The sequence below is a fragment of the Chlamydotis macqueenii genome, chromosome 1, assembly GCF_036417535.1.
Source record: "Chlamydotis macqueenii isolate bChlMac1 chromosome 1, bChlMac1.mat, whole genome shotgun sequence".
NCBI classification, from domain to species: domain Eukaryota; kingdom Metazoa; phylum Chordata; class Aves; order Otidiformes; family Otididae; genus Chlamydotis; species Chlamydotis macqueenii.
Genome location: NC_141556.1, coordinates 146,257,825 through 146,277,959, shown reverse-complemented (window position 1 = coordinate 146,277,959; position 20,135 = coordinate 146,257,825). Strand labels below are relative to the sequence as shown.

The window sequence follows — 20,135 nt, the reverse complement described above, 5'->3', positions numbered from 1 at the left end:
TTTAATTTTACAGGCAGTGATCATAGGATCTAATATGCAGAGGGAAAATTTCCTGTTGGCATATTTTACATCACACAGATTGAAGAAAGTATACTTTTTAATCCCCAATCAATATCTGAAGAGCATGCAATTAACAGATACCAAGGTAGTTAACATAAATCTGCAAGTTAAAGAGCCAATTCATTTTGATTTATAACACATAGAGTAATAATTTCATCATCATCTCTCCCAGAAAGCATCTGAAGCTTTGTAGCATGAAGATGTCAAAATTGTACTTAAGATTGTTCAGAGTACTGAATTGTAGTGGTTATTGCCTTTTGGTTCCTTGAAGTGTGGCATAGCACATGAAACAGTCCCCATTATAATACCCCTGCTCTTCTCCGTAGAGGTCACTGGAAAACTTAAATCAGTCTTGGGTGAATATTAAAAGGAGATTGTCAATTGCAATATGAACAATTCTCTTCCCCCCCCCCTACTTGTCCTTTTACAATATGAAAATTTTGTAATAGAAAATAGTTCCTTTAAGGGGAGAAAGATCCCTGGCATCATTTGTACAATTCACGTCAATTAATAGCCAAATAAATTAACTGACTGGTACACATACATGGAATAATAATCTAACATATTTTTGCAACCCAAGTCTGCTTCCTTGTATGCATTTTTTCTGCGCGGGATCAGGTTGGTTGCCACTGAAGTTTTGTGGCTGTGAAAATTTATTACCCATAAAGTCAATCTGCATTCTCGCTGCCAAGTCTGAATAAATAGAGTCATTGTGCTTGTCTGGAATATGTAACCAAAGTTCATCCAGTCAGCTTGACTTTCACATCCCATGGGATTCATAAAAGCCAACACCCTGGTATGTGCTCTTGATTCCTGCCAAAATTTTGTAAAATTGTATAAACAGAAGTTGAAGAAGCAATCAGAACGCACTCGCAGGGACATGGCTCTGCACTCCAGCCCCTGCTGTATCTCGAAAGGAAAGACTCAACTTCAGTACTTTAAAAAAAAAAAAAAAAAAATCGTATGACTATTCCCTCACAGCAGCAGGTAAATGTGGGGGCAGAGGACATCCTCCGCACACAGTGCACAGGGAGGCAGCAGGTTCATTAATTTTGCTTATGCACCCTGGACCAAAGGAAGAGGGAAGGCAACTTTTGCCTGCAAGTGGCTGCTCTCCTTAAGAAGGGATGAGGACAGGCTGGCCCTGCAGGGTCTGAGCGGTGTGAGCGAAACCAGCTCCTCCGTAGGCAAGCCAAGACAAACAGAAAGCCACGTCTCTTCACAGGAGACCTCAGGGGAAGAGCAGCCTCGAGAAAGTTCATGAGGAACAGCTTCAGTGGGGTAAAATAAAAGTCTTGGCAGCCTGGTCTGGCTCACAACCCAGAGCCCCCCAGGGTGAGGGCAGCCCACCCAGCCCGGTGCCTAGGGACAGCCAGGGTGGGCTGCTGGCCCCAGGGCACCCATCCACACTCCAGCATCACCCTGGCCATGGCTGAGCTGGAAAACTTGATGCTAATTCAAGTTGCACCTGCAACTCCGATGGGGACGTATGTGCCTACCTTTCCTCCATGTCACACATACGCTGAGGCATGCCAGGGCTCAGCACTGGAAATGCATCTTTCTGGCAGGACTGTCTGCAGTGGAGGCATTTAGGGCCAGCCAAATCTGTCCTGTTGATTCAACAGGACAAAAGGCCATCTACGTGGCCAATGGCAGCTGTTGTGGCTGTGTCTCTACGTAAATAGCGTTAGGGAATGATTTATTTTTTTCAGTCTTAAAATCATGCATCGTTCCTTTACTGGTAGCCAGAAACAAGTGAGAAAGAAACAATCTTTTTAATGTGTAGGACTCGCCTCTCACTTCTGGATATGGACTGACAATCAACAAAAAGATAAAAATTATCCTGAAATGTATGGTCATGCGTCCACCTTCTTCCAAAAGGAATACCTTTTAGTAGAGTCTTTATAAGCACTACTTCTGCATATGAAATGTGATATTCCAGCTAATTTGAAGCCATCAGTAATGAATTCTGAAACAAATTTAAAAAGGGATGAAGTGGCTACAAGCTTTCTTTCCGTAAGACCTCCTCTGTTAGGACAGCAATTTGTGAAGTCAAAGATCAGCCAAGCAGAGCGCAGAGTCAGGTACTTCTAGAGATGAGAGTTATATTGGGCAAATTATATCACAGCACTGCATAGCCCTGTTTATCATTAGACCTATTTTTAGGTAATGCTAATTGCATTCACATATGCCATGTCTAAATATTTTAACCACATTAAGTCATTTTAGTGCTGTGCTCTCTTTTATTCACCTCGTCATCACTGCAATACTTGATGCTTGATCAGAAGGGAAAATGAGTGAAAAAGGAGATGGGAACACTCAGCCCTGGGGAAAAAAAAAGCACAGAGCCTGCATCATTGCTACAAACTAATTTCTCTCTCAAAAAGCGCCCTGATAAACTTGGAAAAAAATATATATTTCTGATAAAAAGTTTCTCACTCCACTGAACAGAGGAAACTTATTTAATGAAATCTGACCAAGTGCAAGTCTGACTGCAAGCAAAACTGCACAAAGCAAAGATAAGCAAAAGTGGAAAAAATAAGTTTTGGGTTAAGGAATGGCTGGAACCTCAGGTGGTTTTGTACTTAATCCAAATGCTCTGCTCAGCCCTGTGTCACTATAATGTGAGCACATTTTTAGACCGGAGGAATAGCCACTGTAACAGCCTTACCTAACTCAGATAAGTCCATTATTTCCTGTGTATTAGAGAAGGAATCCTTTTGGTATCCAACTTAACTGAAATCCAGAGTAAGATTTAAGCCAGCTGAGCCAAGCTTTTTTTTTTTTTTGTGGTTTGCCAGCTCTGATTTTAAAATCTCTGTGACATCTAAATTTGCACTTCCACAAAGCATGACAAGAAGTCCAAGACTGCCTCACCGAAACTGTCAGATGAAACAAAATAAGAGCTCAGTTTTGTCCTGCCAAACTTGGCTCACATCACTGCCTATCTTACAAAATCAGACTCAATGTCTGTCATGTGCTGGCAGGCAGGATCAAGCTCTGAATTTGAATGTCACCACCATGAATGACAGTGAAAATGGTTAGAGATCAGCTTGGCTCTTGGATGTGCACTAAATTCGGTGAACTTCAAACATGGCGCTCTGATCTCCGTGCTCTTCAGTAGCAAATCTCTAAAAGTAGACTGGAAAATAAGCTACAAAGGCATTTTCCTTGTCTCTTCATGTGGATGCTGTGACAAAGCTAATCTAGTAAATCTCCAAAGGCTACCTTGGTTATCACTGTTTTTCAAGCCTAACAGTTTCTCTCTGTATCTACTGTAACTTCCTTAATCTCATCTTCTTGAAATCTTTGGTTATTTTTTTTTCCCCTTGTGAACTGGAACTACTGTACGAACATCTGTTTTGACTGGCACGGGAGCGTATCCCGATGCAATCAATTCAGCAGTGCCGTCTGATTCGGGGATGTAAAGATAGATTAGGTCCCACCTCTCCAGGCTGGCTTTCCCTTGTCCCTGTCTCCGGTGAGCCCACCGGGCCACGCACTGCTCCTTGTGCTGCAGAGTCCTGGCTGAAGCCAGCCACCGTGCCTGAGCCTTCAAGTGTGGCCAGAAAGTGTCTGTTTGCCTTCAGGCAAATTCATTCCAGCGTGCCTGTAAGAGAACAGTTAAATAACCAGCAGTCTCAAATAATTTAGAGCACAAATTAGTGTCATTTGTAATATCGCAGCTATTAAAAGCTGTAAGAGGGGAAAATACCCTGCTTGTATCTCCCTCTCACACATGTGCACGCATACAGACAAACTCCCAGCCTCTCCAGGAGCTGCCTGTTGCTCTCTGCAAAACAGGTCAAGCTCACTTTGCTCCCCCTGACCATTCGGCTCAGGCTGGGGTGGTGTCAGCCTGCGGAGCTGTGCGAAGGAGATGTGGCACACGGAGATGGATGACAGCAGAAACAGAGAAGGAGGCAGCTGAGAGCATGTCAGAAAACAAAAGGAACATGAAAAGGAAAGGGATTAGGGGAATAAGAAAGAAATTAATGAAGAAAAGAAATTGGAGAAAAAAAGCACATTATAAAGGGAGTAGCAGCTTTATTAGAACACAATGAGAAATAAGGAAAAAGAGCCAGCAGCCAATCCATCAAAACTAGCATTTAAGAAAGAGGGACTGGAGAACCATTGCTACAATTTCTCCTGCACCTAGGCTGAAAGCTCTCTCGGCTGAAGTCAGTGGGAGTTTAGCCACTGATTTCAATCAACCTAGGATCTTATCCCGGTCTTCTTTTTTATTTCCTGGCACAATCCAAGCAGATACTTGGGTTTTAGCAAATACATCATAGTCAATTGACTTAGCACCTCCCTGGGCAGAATTACCACTATTTGAGGAAAATTAGGCTTGTATTTCCCCTATTTTCACATATATGGGCTTTTGGAAAAGTTCTACTTTACTTTCTGAGCTTTCAGACTTCCCAATAAATCTTGTAAAGCCTGTGGCACAACACTGACATTTTTTGCCTGCGACATCCTAAGTGTAAGCAGCACTTCAGCCAAGTTATCTTTTCCTGGATAAGGAGACTACTTCTTGGAGACAGAGGAGGTTTTCAAAGTTGACCACTGCTTTGCTTACGATGACTGAGATCTTCCTCCGGTGTCATTGGAAATTGACCATTTTATTAATGTAAAGTAGCAAGGACTTTCCTTCTGCTAGTCTTCACTGAAAAAGACGAAAGTTAACTCATCTGCATTGAAATCCTGTATGGTTGTTGGGGCCAGACTGCAGGAGACATCTGAACAGATGCAGGACAGAAGACTCAACATTTACAGATATATAAAATTCTCTGTATGGTTAATACCCATGCTAATTATACAGTAATTTGGAGATCCAAATCACTTAACAAGTATTAACTACTTAATACAATGCCCCTGAGAGGTATTTAGGTAGAGCTAAGCAAGAATTGTTATCTCTGTAGAATTGACAGGGAGACTGAGACTGAGATGTGGCTTGTTTGAAGCCACACAGCAAGTCAGCTGCAAAGCCGGGATTAGCACTTGGGTCTTTCAATCCCAGGTGCCATGTTCAAGTTGTTAGACTGTGCTGCCCCTGAAGATTAATACGGATTAATGGGCAAAGCAGAGGAGAAAGAACAATGTATGCCAGAAATATAATAATAAAACTCCATGGTGAAAAATGAATAACTGAGGTGTTGAAAGGCCTGGAGAAATCATGAAATCCAAAAAGGGTTTTATAGTTTCTTAAAAGATGTGGCTCTGATGATAACCAGTTCCAAAAGGGGGAGGAAGGGAGACCCTTTAAAGTCTTACAGCCGGTAAATCTTAAATAAATATCAACCGGACAGTGAAAATCACATTCACACATTTATATTGCAAATTTACAGAGAAACACTCAAGCTGCAGTTTACAAGTGATTTTAAATCCCTCAGAAATCCACACTGGAAAGCAATCCTCAGACAAAGGCCCTAGGAACAGTGAGAAGAAGGCACATTAGGAATAACTCTAGGATAATTTGCCTGATCTCAGTGCCTCAGGCAACTTCTTGTGGCCATAAGACACTCACAGGCATTTAAACGGGGCAAGTCTGTAGGTGCGAGAGGGTTTCGTTACCTCTGTTTTGAGCCCTGATGAGAGCATCATTGCAACGCTGCAGCTCTGCAGTCTTTGAGGAGAACACCAAAAACTGAAGAGGGTTTCCAGATGAGGAAGAAGGATGCCTAACACCTTTGGAAAACACGCCTCAGAGTGAGAGATATTCGCGCAATGAACTGAGCTGGTCTGAAGAGGGGCTGGTGGCTGGCTTGATCACAGTCTATAAACACCTGCACAAGGAGTGGAGCTGTGAGGCTGGGAGGCAGCTTCGTCTCACAGGCAAAAGTCTAACTTCCAGTACCAGGAGGTGCCTATAAACAGAGTTGGGCTAAACTCACATCTTAAAGGTGAAAAACCGTGCGCGTGGTTGGACTGAGGTGGATTCACCGTAAGTGGATTATCCAGAAGTTTGGCTCCAGGTCCACAACGGCTCCTAAATCTGAAGCAGGAATGAAAAAAAAGGTCTGGAGAGTCCTGTGGCCCAAGCTAGGGCATGCAGTCAGGTTGTACCCTTCATAAATTTTCTTCCTGGCTTCACAAGTTTAGGAATAAACTGTATTTAAGCTAAAAACAAGCAAAACCTTAGGAAATTAAAAGAGAATCAACATGGAAGACATATGAAGAGTGAAATGTGAAAGAAAACAGATATAAAAGTATTTGTTTTGGTCTAGTTCCCAAATGGCAGTATATAGTAATGACCTCTTTCCTTAACCCTGGCTTGGAAAAAGTGCATCTACAGCTCATTAACAGCAGTCCTATACAGGGTGACATCCAGTAGTCTAGGTGGTTGCTAATACGGGAGATAGATACTCACTTAGAGCATAAATGGTTCACTGCACCGTTCCAGGGCAACACCTAGCACCCCAGGAAGATGAACAAGGTGCTCTGGAAGCAATGCAATTTACTTATGCACAGGTAGCACGTATTGTTACACCAGCACCAAAGAAATGGTTCAAATTCTTGCCTTGTGTACGCCTGCACAAGTGAAGTCTCTGGTATAACTGGTGTAACTCCATACAATTGCTGCCACTGAGCTCTATTGCAGTAACAGCGAATTAATCCAGAGGACAGGAAAAATGGAAAACAAAATGTCTGAATCTGCCAGCAGCCAATTTATTGGCTTTTATTTGCCAAAGTGTGCCGTGGGTGAGATATAGGAAAATGTATCCACAGTCAGCCTGCAGTGCCTCCAAGACACTCTTCAAAGCCCAGCAGAACATTCTGCAGTAGTTCTCATTTGCTCCTTATCCAAAAATGCCTCCAAGCCCAGCAGTTTATGAAGCAATTCCACTACAACCAGATTAAAAAAAGAAAAAAAAAAAGGAAGGATTTCTGGGGACCACTCTTAACAGTCATGTATCTCTAGCTCAATAGCTGTATTCAACCCATTCTGCTTACTGCTCAGTCCCAATTGCAATGAACTAGCTTGCTGCTCAGTCCCAATTACAATGAAAGTATTTAATTTCCTCTTTGATTTCCCTTCAACAACAGATTGCAACTTGTGACACTTCTAGTAATTTTGGTAGCTCATTTAACACACACTGAAACCTGAATATCTGCTGATTATGTTCCCAAGCTCTGGCTCATTGCAATAAAGGATGGAGAAAGGAGATGCAATCTCCGGAGATTGAGAACCTGAACATGATTACTGCTGGCTAAAAAACTTGTTGTGTCCCAGTAGTCTTGGGGTACAGCTAGAATCTTTCATGGAAGATGAATTAACTATAGGCAGATCAATGAAACTCTGCCCTAAATGTATCTATAACCAACTGAAGTGGGGGACAAAGAAGTCTAACCAGCCAGTATCCTGTAATTTACAACTCTTGATGTAGTGAAAAAGAGCAATTCATCTCATTTATTGTGGCTGGTTTCTCAAGCCCAAGTACCTGAGTCACCTAAGTGATTATTTTTTTCCCCTTCCCTGCTTCCTACTCAGCAGTAAATTTATTATGTGGTGGGTTGGCCTCCAGTATCCATGTTCATATACAGGAGAACCTTCCTCCATCAGAAACCCCACTGATTCCAAGAACTGGAAATTCAGGATTATTCTCATTACTGGTGAACACCTCGAAGTAGAACTCAATCACTTATCAAGAGAATATTAAGCTTCCCATAAAGCACTTTTTAGTGGTAAGTCTTGGAGATCTTTAAATTCTGCCAGCAATATCAAACTTCAAAATTATTTCTTACCCCTAATTTCTATAACCAGCATAGTCACTTATTTCCAGGAAAATAAAGACTGTAGAACATATTCTCATCTTTCTTGATGGATGATGAGTTGGCCTCAGCAAAATTGTTAATGATGTAAAATAAAATGCAAATTAAATAGCACAATCAAAATCAAGCTATTAAAAAAATAGTCATGCAGGCAGTATATGATGCTAAGTACCACCCTTTTGCTTACATTGTTGCATAGATAATACCAGAATATTAGAAACATAATAAATGACAGAAGGCTGTTTCTCTAGCTGGGAGTTTCTCAAACTATGGGTCATGACCCTCCATGGGGATTCATGAGTGAGTTTGAATGGGGTCACAAAAAAAACTGTGAGCGAGAAGCAAGGACAGATATTTCCTCCTAAGCAGGGGAACAAGAGAGCAGACTGTAATTAGTGGCTGCAAGTATTTATACTTGCTAGGAAACTGCTAACTACTTTTAATTACAACAGCTCACTTTCTCCAGGAGAGGGGAGCAATATAGGCTAGAATTAAAATTGCCAGATAGTTGCTAACTGCCTTTCATTGCAGGCAATAGATCTGTTTCTCCAGGGAGGAAGAATAAACTTGCAATTGGATCTTATTCCCCCATCATTTAGAGACGGGGCCATTACTAGCTCAGAGGGTCACACAAATATGCAATCAAACACGGCTGTATTTTCAAACTGTGTAAGAAAGAAATCAATAGTCTCATTTCTAGAATGTGCGACCACCAAGCAAAGAGTGAGGTGCCCCATGCAGTCTACATTGCATCCTGGTGAAGAAGGATATTTATTAAAGGACTTAAAACGGGAAGCTAATTGAAAAAGTAGAACAATCTCACTGTCATCTGAATCCACTTTCTTGCCCAGAATGAATCACCTTTTCAAAGCTGTCAACAACTGGATGTACCAAGATGGAAACTCACACTACATGTCCTGGCTTGGTTAGCACTGATGAGAGTCCTCTCCTCTTCCCTCCCGAGGGCAGCTTTCACCCAGACTGGAAAAGAAAGTATCCAGCTCTTCTGTCTCTCAAAATCAGGAATTTTAGGGAAATATGAGAGTGATACACCCCCCACATCCCCATGTTAGGGGCTTTTAGTGTCACCAAAGTCCATGTTTGCTTTCTTGAGGTCTCCATAAGGTACATGAAGCCTGTGGCTGCAGAGCAGCCTGTCTCCTTGAGTGCCATCTAGCTATTGCAGCCACCACATACCTTGCTCCAGGACTGCTCTGCAGCTTCCCACAAGGGGTTGAGAGCAATGTCAGGTGAAACCAGCCTCACTGGCAGACATGCCCTTATCTCAGCAGTGAGGACCTCCACTGCGCGCTGCCCCCATGATCCCATTCCCATTCTTACACCACACCCTGCTTCCTGGGGAAGCAGCTCAGAGAAGAGATCCAGTTTGCAAATAACCTGGGAAAAAAAAAAAAAAAAACAAAAAGATCTTTAAAGGCCATCTAGTCCACTCCCCCTGCAAGGAGCAGGGACATCTCCACTCAGATCAGGTTGCTCAGACCCTCATCCAACGTGGCCTTGAATGTTTGCAGGGATGGGGCATCCACCACCTCTCTGGGCAACCTGTTCCAGTGTTCCACCACCCTCATTGTAAACATTTTTTTCCTAATATCTAATCTGAATCTACCTCCCTCTATTTTAAAACCATTACCCTGTATCCTATCACAGGAGGCCCTGCTAAAGACTTTTTCCCCATCTTTCTTATAAGCTCCCTTTAGGTACTGGAAGACCGCTATAAAATCCAAATCAAGTAGAAACCCTTCCCAAAGCATTTCTGCACTCCTATCAAATCTGCAGGGATCCAGTCAGGGTTTTTTTCACACCTTTCTGTGAAGTGCTTCATAACTGGAACTGCAAGTCAGGTTTTATCAAGTTTTTCTTTCCAGTCTGTCAGTAGCATTTTGAGTCTCCAGAAGGGTTACCTCCCTGCTCTCCAGTGCTGAGTGGGATGCCTGCAAGCCGTGCAGCTTGTTCAGGAGTAGGGATGCAGTCCCCAGCAGCCTGACAAGCCAGGGAGAATTGTTTCAGAAACGTATTACTGATAACTGCAGAGAGAAAATCAACATTTAATTCCCTGTCCTTTGACTCTCCATCCTGTTTAGCTTTGTGTCCCTTCTGTGTCAGGTGAGGCACAATCTGGACAGGTACGACTGGGAAGGGGACGCTCTGAGCAGCTCCAAGTAGAATGGAGGCTTTAAAGTAGATTTTCAAAACATTATGGATTTCATCTTTGCTTAGCAGCTGGTTACTGTGCCGAAGTAATGAATCACACCACTTGAAGTGATTGAAGGAGGGGAAAGAATAAGAATAATAAAGTGGCAAACTAGCTCAGGGATAGGCTTGGGAGTCCTATTAAACTTGAGAGGCTACGATTTCTATTCCCAGAACTGCTGGTTAACGCAAGAACAAGCACCATGCTTCCCCACCCCGTCCAAAGAGTTGTACTAGGCAAAAACTGAGGAGCAAACCAGCAACAGGTCAATCCTGTGCCATGTAGTCAAAAGTTGCCAGCAGACTGACATGGCAGCACTCATGAAAAGTCTGCAGCAGCCCTGGCAAACTCTGCAAAATTTGTAATTATAGCTACAGGCTTCATCGCAAAAGGAACCAAATATGTGATGTTTGTTTCTGTGGAAGAATGGGAGGAGACTAATGGTAAAGGAGAAGGAGTGGGAGTGCAGAAGCGGGGAGAGGGGAAGGCAGAGAACCGAGCCCTGCCGCGTTTTCAGGGACACAGAAGAAAATAATCTAAATAGAGTAGCTCGGACCTCAAATACTGTGCGGTGTTTTGACAATCTTCTGGTTTATAGCATACTTAACAAAGTGTTCTTACATTTACTAGGCTGGAATGTCCATTTGACTATAGACTCTGCTACTTTGCTCGTACTTTAACATTTTGGACACGTGACAAAAATGTGTGTAACGCATTTTTAAAAGTGTTGATTGTGCTCGTAATTTTCAAGTCAGAATATAAAATAAACATCTCTGCCCTTTCTTCCAGCAGGCAGCACAGAGATCTGCTCTCCGCGTTCTATCTGACAGGTACATTTTGTCATTTTTATGAACTATAAATTGCTTTATGAAACATTGAGCCCTATTTATTGTGGCATATAACTCATAATCGGATTTTGTCCCCAAAGTATCTGTGAACTGGGATGTTAAACATTTTGCATGCTTGGATTTGTCATGCATGTCTAGAGTTTATTACTGAAAAAAAAACCCCAGTGTTGTTGTATTTCATACAGAGTATGCAGAATCCCTTGTTGTGATACCAAACGAGAGATAAGAAACTTACTGGAAAAGGCATGAATGATGCAGTAAATTCTGAGCTTTAGAGTTTGCTGAGATATATCTGAGCTCATTTTTCAGCAATAAGTACTTCATTTATTCTGAGATGTTCTCTTTTGACTTTTTCCAAATCCTTTCCCTGGGAATTACTCTTCTTTTGACGAGATTCTCTGTACGTTTTATGCACAAAAACAATGTCCTTTTTTACCCCTTAAGTTTTGAGGGATTGATATTTTGGAGGAGTTTAATTCATTTTTTTCACTTCTTCTGGAACTGCAGCAGTGCTCCAGGCAGATAAGCAGGGGATCAAATCCTTAGGCAGTGTTCAGGTTTTACTCAGCTCTTTTTCAAGCAAAAATCCATTAACTTAAATGGGAAACTTGCCCAAGTGAGGAATTCAGGATTTGGGCCATAGTAAATGTTATAGTTGGGCTGTAGGTCTGCACAGGTATTTACCTTAAATGACTTTTATGAAAGAGGATTGATTGAAATATAAGGTAGCTTTCTAAGACGGTCCTGATTTCTTTTCCAGTTTTGGGAACAGGGGGAGGGTAGGAGGAGGAGAGACTGTACGTTTTAGTGCCTGTGAAAAAGAACTAGCAGATTTACATTTATCCACAAATGAGGTACTGTGTCATGCAGGCTGACACAGAGTAAATTTCCCCATGCCTTGTTGGCAGCCCCCTCTGCTCCGTCTGGCCCCCCGCCCCCCGCCTCCCTGGGAATAAGCGGTAATTGACTCTGGAAGCCAGCTCAGGCCAGGATTTCTCCAGAGCAGAGCCTGTCACTTAGGCTGAATTATATGTTGTGCATGGATGAATAACATTTCTCTCTGCTTGGAGGCTAAGACCACCAAAATTATCGACCCTCCTCCCCCCACCAAGTTTACAAATACCGTTTTGTTTAGAATTTCCCCCGCACCCCGCCCTTAAGGAAAAAAAAGTCCTGAGTGAAATGTATGGGATGTGGGTGAAATTGCTGGTGCAGTTGTAGGGCCAACAATACTTGTGAGTATTTGCTGAAACTGGGACGAATGCGAAAAGAAAGAGGTGTCAAAAGTCAGCATTACGCCCCTCTCCCTGGAGGTGTACAACGTCGCCCCTGAGGAGAAGCAGCTTTTGCACTTGGTGGGGACAACACTGTGTCCAAGGGGAACATGGGTTTTTTTTTTTTCTCAGCATCCTTCCCCTGGGCTGAATGAGGAACATTTCTGCAGAAGTGCTCCCAGAGGTAGTCAACAAGCCCCAAACCCTGCAGAGCACTTTCTAGAAAGAAAAAGTGATGGTGATGGATAGATGATGGATAGATGATGGATAGATGATCGCTACCTCATCGAGGCTGGTGAGGGAGCTGGACGTAGGCCACTGTCATCCTCAGGGCAAAGGCGCTTAAATGGTGCCTGTCACACCTCAGATTTAGTATTTATAATCAGATATTGCCCTCTGTGTCCCTAAAAGCATGCCTGGAGACCACAGCTTTCCCACCTGCTCTGCAAATGTTCGGCTACTGGGGCACCCAGGGGTGCATCCTGGGGGGATGCCTCCCTGCTGCCCCGTAACCTCACCATGGTGAGCTAATAGGAGGGCAGGGGGCCAAAAGTTCTCACTGTGATGGCAGCTTCTCTCTGGTCTTGGCTAAAGTGAGGATGCCTGTGATATTGCTGCTCATTACTTGTGTTCGAGTAGCAACTAAGAGCTCCCGGTCACACACCAGCACTTCCCAGCACCAAGGGAGATGGCAGCCTAAATAAAGCTCTCAGTAATTTTGTCCATTAGTTTTTTTTTTTTTTATATTCTCCAGCAGTTCTTGTTGCAATTTTTGCTTTCAAGTTCTGTTAAAAAGATAACAGTTAGCCAAACTGAAAGAGGAAAAAAAAAGAATCAAACAAAAAAAGAGTTTTTAAACCTGTAGCCATTTATTTCTTTAGCGTATTGCACTCAGTCTTGTTTTCAGAATGACACGGTAACCCCCTTCAGATTTATGTGCCAACACAAAGATTAGTGACCCAGAAGCTTGACTGGAACAGCTTTTCTGCTTCCAGAAGACAGGTTGCTCTGCACATGCTCCAAGTATTTTGTCAGGAAAGATGCACTGGCCCTGTTAGCTTTTCATTCTCTCCTGAAAAAATACCCTTGGTGTTTATACAGCACAGCTTGATTTTAATTTTATTGTGCTCTTCAGGAAAGTGGTCTAACTACAGATTGCTCAGTTTCTGGGATAGAGAAGAGAAAGAACTTAACTCATACACCTTAATGGTATAGTGCTAGCATATCTTCAATTGTCTGACTCTCATATCCACTGCCTGAATAGCTTTCAAATGAAGAAAAATGCCTGTAACTAAAATATTCAGTGTGTTCTGTTGTTGTTTAACAGTAAGCAGTGTGGTTAAGCCAGGTCTTAAACCTGCTTAATCCCACTGAGCTAAATAGATTTTATTATTGACTTCCATGGTCCTGGAACTCTGACCTTAAGGCTGAAGTTAAAATATAATTTTTTGCAGTCTGTTCCACTAACCCAGAAGCGCTTGCTGGTTACATTTGCAATGGAGAATGTCCAGTTGTAAATTACAGCTGTTTGTAATCATACCCAAACACAACACTCATTATTATTCTTTTGTTCTTTTTAGGCTGAAAAGCCCACCATGAGGGAGACCGCACAGTACTTAATCCACACATTAAATTTACTCGCAGCTCATATTCATGTGCAAGATAAGATTTTCCATGAAGTAAAGATTTACAGTGGTCCTAGGGCACTTTTATTCCCCTACCTGCTTTTATTTCTTTGTGCTGTAGTGTAGGCCAAGTGGGTCTGCTGAAGAGTTTTCAACGCTTAGAGGAAAGCGTTGTACCACTGCGGAATTTCCCATCTTGCTGTAATGGGGGAAAGACAGCTCATTCACCGCAGTGCTTGGGTGGCAGCTATGAGACATGTTTTTTTCACAATTTCGGTCTGTTATCCTTTCTGTGTGCTTGAGCTGGAGGCTGCAGGGAGCCCTTGCTGGCTCTGCCCATACAAACCTCAGTGCAGGCATGTAGGGCAATGCGAGGGCTGAACCCGCTCAGCCTGGCAGCCGTATGGCCGTGCTGGCGAGCCTGCCCATCCCAGGTGATAGGTCCTGTAAAGAGTCTAACTCACTAGCTTACACTCAGCACCTGATTAATATAGAACCGTAGAATCATAGCATGGTTTGGGTTGGAAGGGACCTTTAAAGGCCATCTAGTCTAATGCCCCTGCAAGAAGCAGGGACATCTCCAAGTAGATCAGGTTGCTCAGAGCCCTGTCCAACCTGGCCTTGAACGTTTCCAGGGATAGGGAATCCACCACCTCACCAGGCAACCTGTTCCAGTGTTCCACCACCCTCAGTGTAAAAAATATTTTGACATTATCTAATCTGAATCTGAATAGTTTTTCCCTATCTTTCCTATAGGCCCCCTTGAGGTACTGGAAGACCGCTATAAGGTCTCCCCAGAGCCTTCTCTTCTCCAGGCTGAACAGCTCCAACTCTCTCAGCCTGGCCTCACAGGAGAGGTGCTCCAGCCCTTTCATCATCTTCGTGGCCCTCCTCTGGACCTTCTCCAATAGGTCCATGTCCTTCTTATGTTGGGGGCTCCAGAGCTGGACGCAGTACTCCAGGTGGGGTCTCACCAGGGCAGAGTAGAGTGGCAGAATCACCTCCCTCAACCTGCTGGCCACGCTCCTCTTGATGAAGCCGAGGGTGTGGTTGGCTTTCTGGGCTGCAAGCACGCATTGCCTACTCATGTTGAGCTTCTCATCCACCATATACATGTTGTCCAGTCCTGAACCATTAAGTCCAGGCAACGATAAACCTTTTTAATTTCCCACCTTCGGCTTTTGATAGACAAGGCATCTCAACACTAACATGTGCTCGGCAGTGTAGAGAAGCCCCATTCATGATGGTTGGTGAGTTACGCAGCCTGTCTGAGCTTCCTGTCAGATGGAAGGGATAGTACTTTGCATTTCCCTGTAAACATAGCTTATCTGTCCGTGTTTGATGATGGTTAGGACACTGAAATGCAGGCTGTGCTAGACGTGAGCTTGTTTACCCTGATGCATCTGGCCAGTTGCACTTAAGATCCTGAAGGGCAAACAAATACTCCCTGTTGTCCTGCGGAGCAATGAAGGGTTTGGGGAGCAGAGCAGCAGGCTGTGAGGAGCAGCAGAGCCCCACATGTGCAGGGAGAGAGGTGTTTGCAAGCAGAGGTGCTGCTACACTGCGTTTCGCGGGCACATGCCTGAATTTAGCACTCAGCTGCAAGGAAAACTGAATGGAAAAGGATGACCTGGGACAACCTGGTCCATTCCCTTGATACTGCAAGCAGCCACAGGATCAAGGATTAGTCCAGTGGGATCTGTAGCATGGCTTTTCTCCTTCAGCCACATTGAGATACACTGTTTGGGTTAGGAGGCCTGGGGAGGGACTGCCTGTAAAGTATTAAGGCAACAATAAGAGGCAATTTAGACTTTTAACAGATTGCTTAAAGCAGGGAAGACAGCTGTCCAAGCAGTGGACTGAGCCAAAGATTTCTTATTCTCAAGTATCTGCTTGAGCTGTGATTAAGCGAAGCAGTTAAACTTGTGATACCCTAAAGTAAGTAAATAGTCCAGTGGCAGCTAGCAAAAATACCCATGTGCTTCCTGTCACCCACATCCTTATGTTTGTGTTGGACTGAGTTTTCTGGTAACATCGCCTTTCACACCGTGAGAGCCCTCCACATGAGAAGCTACGTGGCCAGCTTATCAGCGCGGTGACTGAGCTAGCTGGCTGGCTGGAAAGGCTTTGTGTGACAGGTCTGTGTAATCAGTGACAGCCGAGGAAAAGCCTTGGCTCAGGACAGCTGATCTGGGTCCCAGCAGAGAGTGACGGAACTGAGATCATGGGCTTTGCAGGAGAAGGTTGGCCAGAGAAGAGTGTGCATGCACGGTGCTCACTGCCACAGAAACAAACACACATCTCTCACAGCATTAGCACATTGCTTGAACTTTCTGGATTATCTTTGAGAGGAAAAAGAGAATACCTCTGACAGGAGATATGAATTTATCATTTATGCCTTACACGACAGCGTGGCTGTTTGGAAACGCTGATGTCCCCCAGCTGCAGCCCTCCCGTACAGTACAGGGTAGCAAAGGGTGACTACTTCTAGAAATGGTCTGAAGTTTCTCAGCTCTCCTAGTTAGGGAACTTGACCGAGGAGGAGTAATGATAGGTATTGTAGATAGGGCACTATTTCCAGTCTTGGAGACTTGTGAATTAGTGAAAAGAGGCTTTAAAAGAAGACTCTGCGTGGAAGGCTTGGAGTGAAAAGGAATAGATATCTTTAAAACTGGGACTCCATTTCCCTTTATTAAACCTGTGAGCAAAAAACTCGTCTCATCGCTATTGGGTGTTTTCCCATACCTTGACTGTTGCTGGTGTTTGTTTAGAGTTGTTCTACCATAGCACTGGAGATGTGGCTTGGATGCATTGCAACACTGCCTGAGAAGGTGGAGCAGAGCTGTCCCAGTGAATTTTAGCAATTTGAAGTCCTAGCTAGCTATACTAAATACTGAAATTCCTTTGGTGTTTAGAGAAAGGAAAAAAAAGTTAAGATATTTTTTTCTTCAAGGCAGCGATAGTGTTTTGCTATCATGACAGCCAAACATTTCCCACCTCCCAACCCCATGCATTGTCAATGGCTCCCCAAAAATACCTTAGGGAACACAATAGGTTCTAGTTCCCGGAAACATTTGCATTTTGAAAAATATCTACCTACTGAAAGAAAGGTCTGACTAATAATTTCTCATGTATTTTCTCTGGCTTGCTAGGTCTTTTAAGAATTAGTGTGTGGACAAGTACAGAATTAACGTGGTGGGGGGAAAAGATACAAGGTGCGGGTCTGTGATCTTTCATACAGTAGTAAGGAGAAAACAGGTCCCACTGCTGGCTGGCAGCATGAAGAATATGCAAAGTGCTATTGGGAAGAAGAGTGAGTATGTGTGCAGCATATGAAGTGCCTCAGCATATGATTAACCTCACTGGGTATGTAGTAAATAGCAGATAACTGCGATCAAAAAAGTATTCATGTGATTTATCAAACTGAGCAACTGTGCATTTTGCAGTGAAGCAGGAGGTCAATCCTGAAATCTAGGGCAAGAAGAGCAATAGGAAATTGCAGGGACTAAGAAGTTAATCATACTGTTGGACTGCTTCCATCTTTTTTTGAAAGACAGTCAGTGCAGTACTAGCGAGGACGCTTCACGGCAACAGATCAGGAATTAATTTTTTTTTAGCAAATCTTCAGCTATCATTTGTGGTAACACAGGCTTATAAAAATGTAATTTAATTTCTTGGGAATAAATCACATAGGACAAGAAGTGTGAGAGTGTTTCTTTAATGTGTGTATCAGGCAAAGAAAAAAAAAAAAGAGTGAGAGTAGGAGAAACAGCACAAATCCAAGAGGAAACAAACATTAATGAGATGAAACCTGGAAGGCATAAATGGCTATCCAGTTAAATTGTGCAGGTAATTGTCTTTGAAAAATCAGTTTGCAGTTGGGAAACTTCTACATTTTTATGATCCTTGGAGGCATAGTCTTGTCTAACCTGTCTGTCCATCTTCATCAGCGTGGGTCAAAGGAGCATTGACTTAAAGTATTTTTGAATTGATACTCCGCATATCACTCCCATATATCATGAGTACATAGCTATGGGCAGTGAATTTGTTAATGAATTCAGTTTTCCTTATTATTGCTATTACTTACGATATTTCAATGAGACTTGAACATTATGCTCCCTTTGGGCAATGACAGTCCCCCAGGGCAATGAAGATGTTGTAAAACAAAGGGGATTTTAACCTTGATAGTAACTCTGGTAGCTGAAACTTACTTTATTGGAAGAGGTAGGAGGACAGGTAGTTGATAACATTATGCCTTTCTTTCTTCAGCAGTGGGATAAGAGAATAGAGACACCTGTACTATGAATGATGTATTGTGCTATTTTTAGTGCTATGCTGCAAAAGTGAAATTTTATAAATACATTTGTATCTATTTCCTGGCAGTCTGAAGAAAGAGAGCTCAGGTTTACACAGGTTACACCAATAGTAGGAAACCGGGGACCACGCTGTTTCCATGAGTCATCTCACTTTCATTACCACCTTATTGTAAGAAAAGCTGAAAATTTCTAGCAAGCAGCAGCACTTCAGCCTGGTCCTGTTACAGGACTTTAGCTTGGGACTTTTGACCCTTGTGTGTTTGTGAATCGTGTCCTAGCTGTAGCTCAAGGAGTCTCCAGAGTGGATGCAGCAACACGAAGTAGAAATTTCAGTTCCCTTTCAGAGAGGCAGTAGTCCATGCAGCAGATGGAAGGAGATCCCCACTTCAAGCTTTAATCACTGAGTAATCAGCCAGGCACAACAGGGTGTTCTGGCGTCAGCTCCGTGGATGACATGCTCGCTCCCATCAGTTTTTTCCTGCCTTCTTGCAAAGGTGGTTTAGAAATCCCAGCTGAACTTCTGGGTTTGCCTTTGTCACTGGTAAGGCTATCTGCCTACTGCCCTCTGTATTTTTTAATTTTAGTTTCAAGAGCATTTTTCTCCTTGCTCTTCGTTTTGTTCTGACCCTGGCAAAAACAAAAGCAAAAAGGAAAGGGGAGCCCTGGTTTGTTCGGGGGGAGAGCAGGCACGTTTTGCAGAAGGCCAGTCCCACACAAAGAACTGTGCTGAGGGTGGGCAGGGGACACCTCTCAGTTCATCGTCTTCATGTGGCTCTGGTGGGGACAACACATGGTCTGTACCTTGGCTGGCCCTTTCCTCTTTGAGGGATGAAGAGAACAATACAGAGAAGCAGAACTGTGGACAGTTTCTTTGCAAATAAAAAAAAAAAAGTTAAAAAAAATATATTTACAGAGAAAGAGGTGCCCTGTGTTTTCCCCATGGGGATTAGAGTGTGGCTGAATCAGGCCTGAGATGCTCCTGCAAGGAGATCACCTTGTCACGATCTGAGATACTTTGTTCCTCCACGCCATTCAATCCAGGGGTCTCTTCTTTTTTTCCATGGCTGCCTCAATTTTGGTGTTGGTTGGAGGAAAACTTTTATCCTTTCCTCTCCTCTTGGAGAAGAGTTGGATTTATTCTGCCATTGACGAGGGGTTCACACTGTTCTAGGTCTCTTGCATTTCAGTGAAAGAAAATGTAAGTAAGTGTGGTCTTTGAACAGCCTGGGTGTTTCCTCCTAGAGAAAAACTGGAACATTTGGGATATCTGACAGAGCTCTTGGGATGGAAGAGCAGTTTCCCACTTAGCTATTTCACATATGTTGGTGTGAAGGTACAGCAGCAGCCCAATAGGGTCCTATAGCTAAGTGCGATCCATCAAATCTCATACGCTTTACCTTGAAAAATATTGGAACTGAAAGTTTTCAGGCATGTTTAGTAGTATCTCTAGAGAAGTCCTTGGCTAAGAAAACTTTGGGAAAGACTCACATCCAGAACTTTCTGAGAAAAGCATCACATTCACAAAACTATTTTTATCTCCTCCGAGACTTCTATTCCTTTGGCAATGCTTTCATCTTCCTCCCTTATCAGGAGGAATCGGTGCATGCTGGGTGATATATGCTGGCATCCCATGACTACCCATGATTTTGGGCCAAAAAAAAAAGCCATCTAGTTCTCCTGAGGACCACCACCTGTACTTGTAACCAAATTCCTATTGAAAAGGCTGCATAGGGGATACTCTTCCACAGCCCTGTTACAGACCCCCATCGGTCTTACTCCAGAATCTTGGAGATGCTAGTGGTTGCAAAAGTCTCAATCCATCCAAAGAATTATTTATTTCCTTAATCCTATAAGAAAACCAAAAACGAACAAACAAACATTTCAGTGCAGTGCATTGAAATATAGATCCTGAAGCAAAGCCGCATTCGGAGAATTTCTATGCCTTGCAGAGCTTCCAAAGTAGGGATTGACCCCACATTCCTGATATACCCAGAAGGCAAATTAAAATTGTTGGGAGTTTTTGT

The 20,135-nt window shown here is 43.2% G+C and overlaps 1 protein-coding gene across 1 annotated transcript in view; it reads left to right on the top strand.

The window, feature by feature from the left end:
* AFF3 (ALF transcription elongation factor 3) overlaps positions 1-20,135 on the top strand; it is a 328,958-nt gene that overhangs the window by 236,325 nt on the left and 72,498 nt on the right. Inside the window, exon 9 of the mRNA XM_086769428.1 lies at positions 10,838-10,878. Coding sequence (XP_086625554.1) covers positions 10,838-10,878 — 41 coding nt within the window. The remainder of the gene's footprint in view (positions 1-10,837; positions 10,879-20,135) is intronic.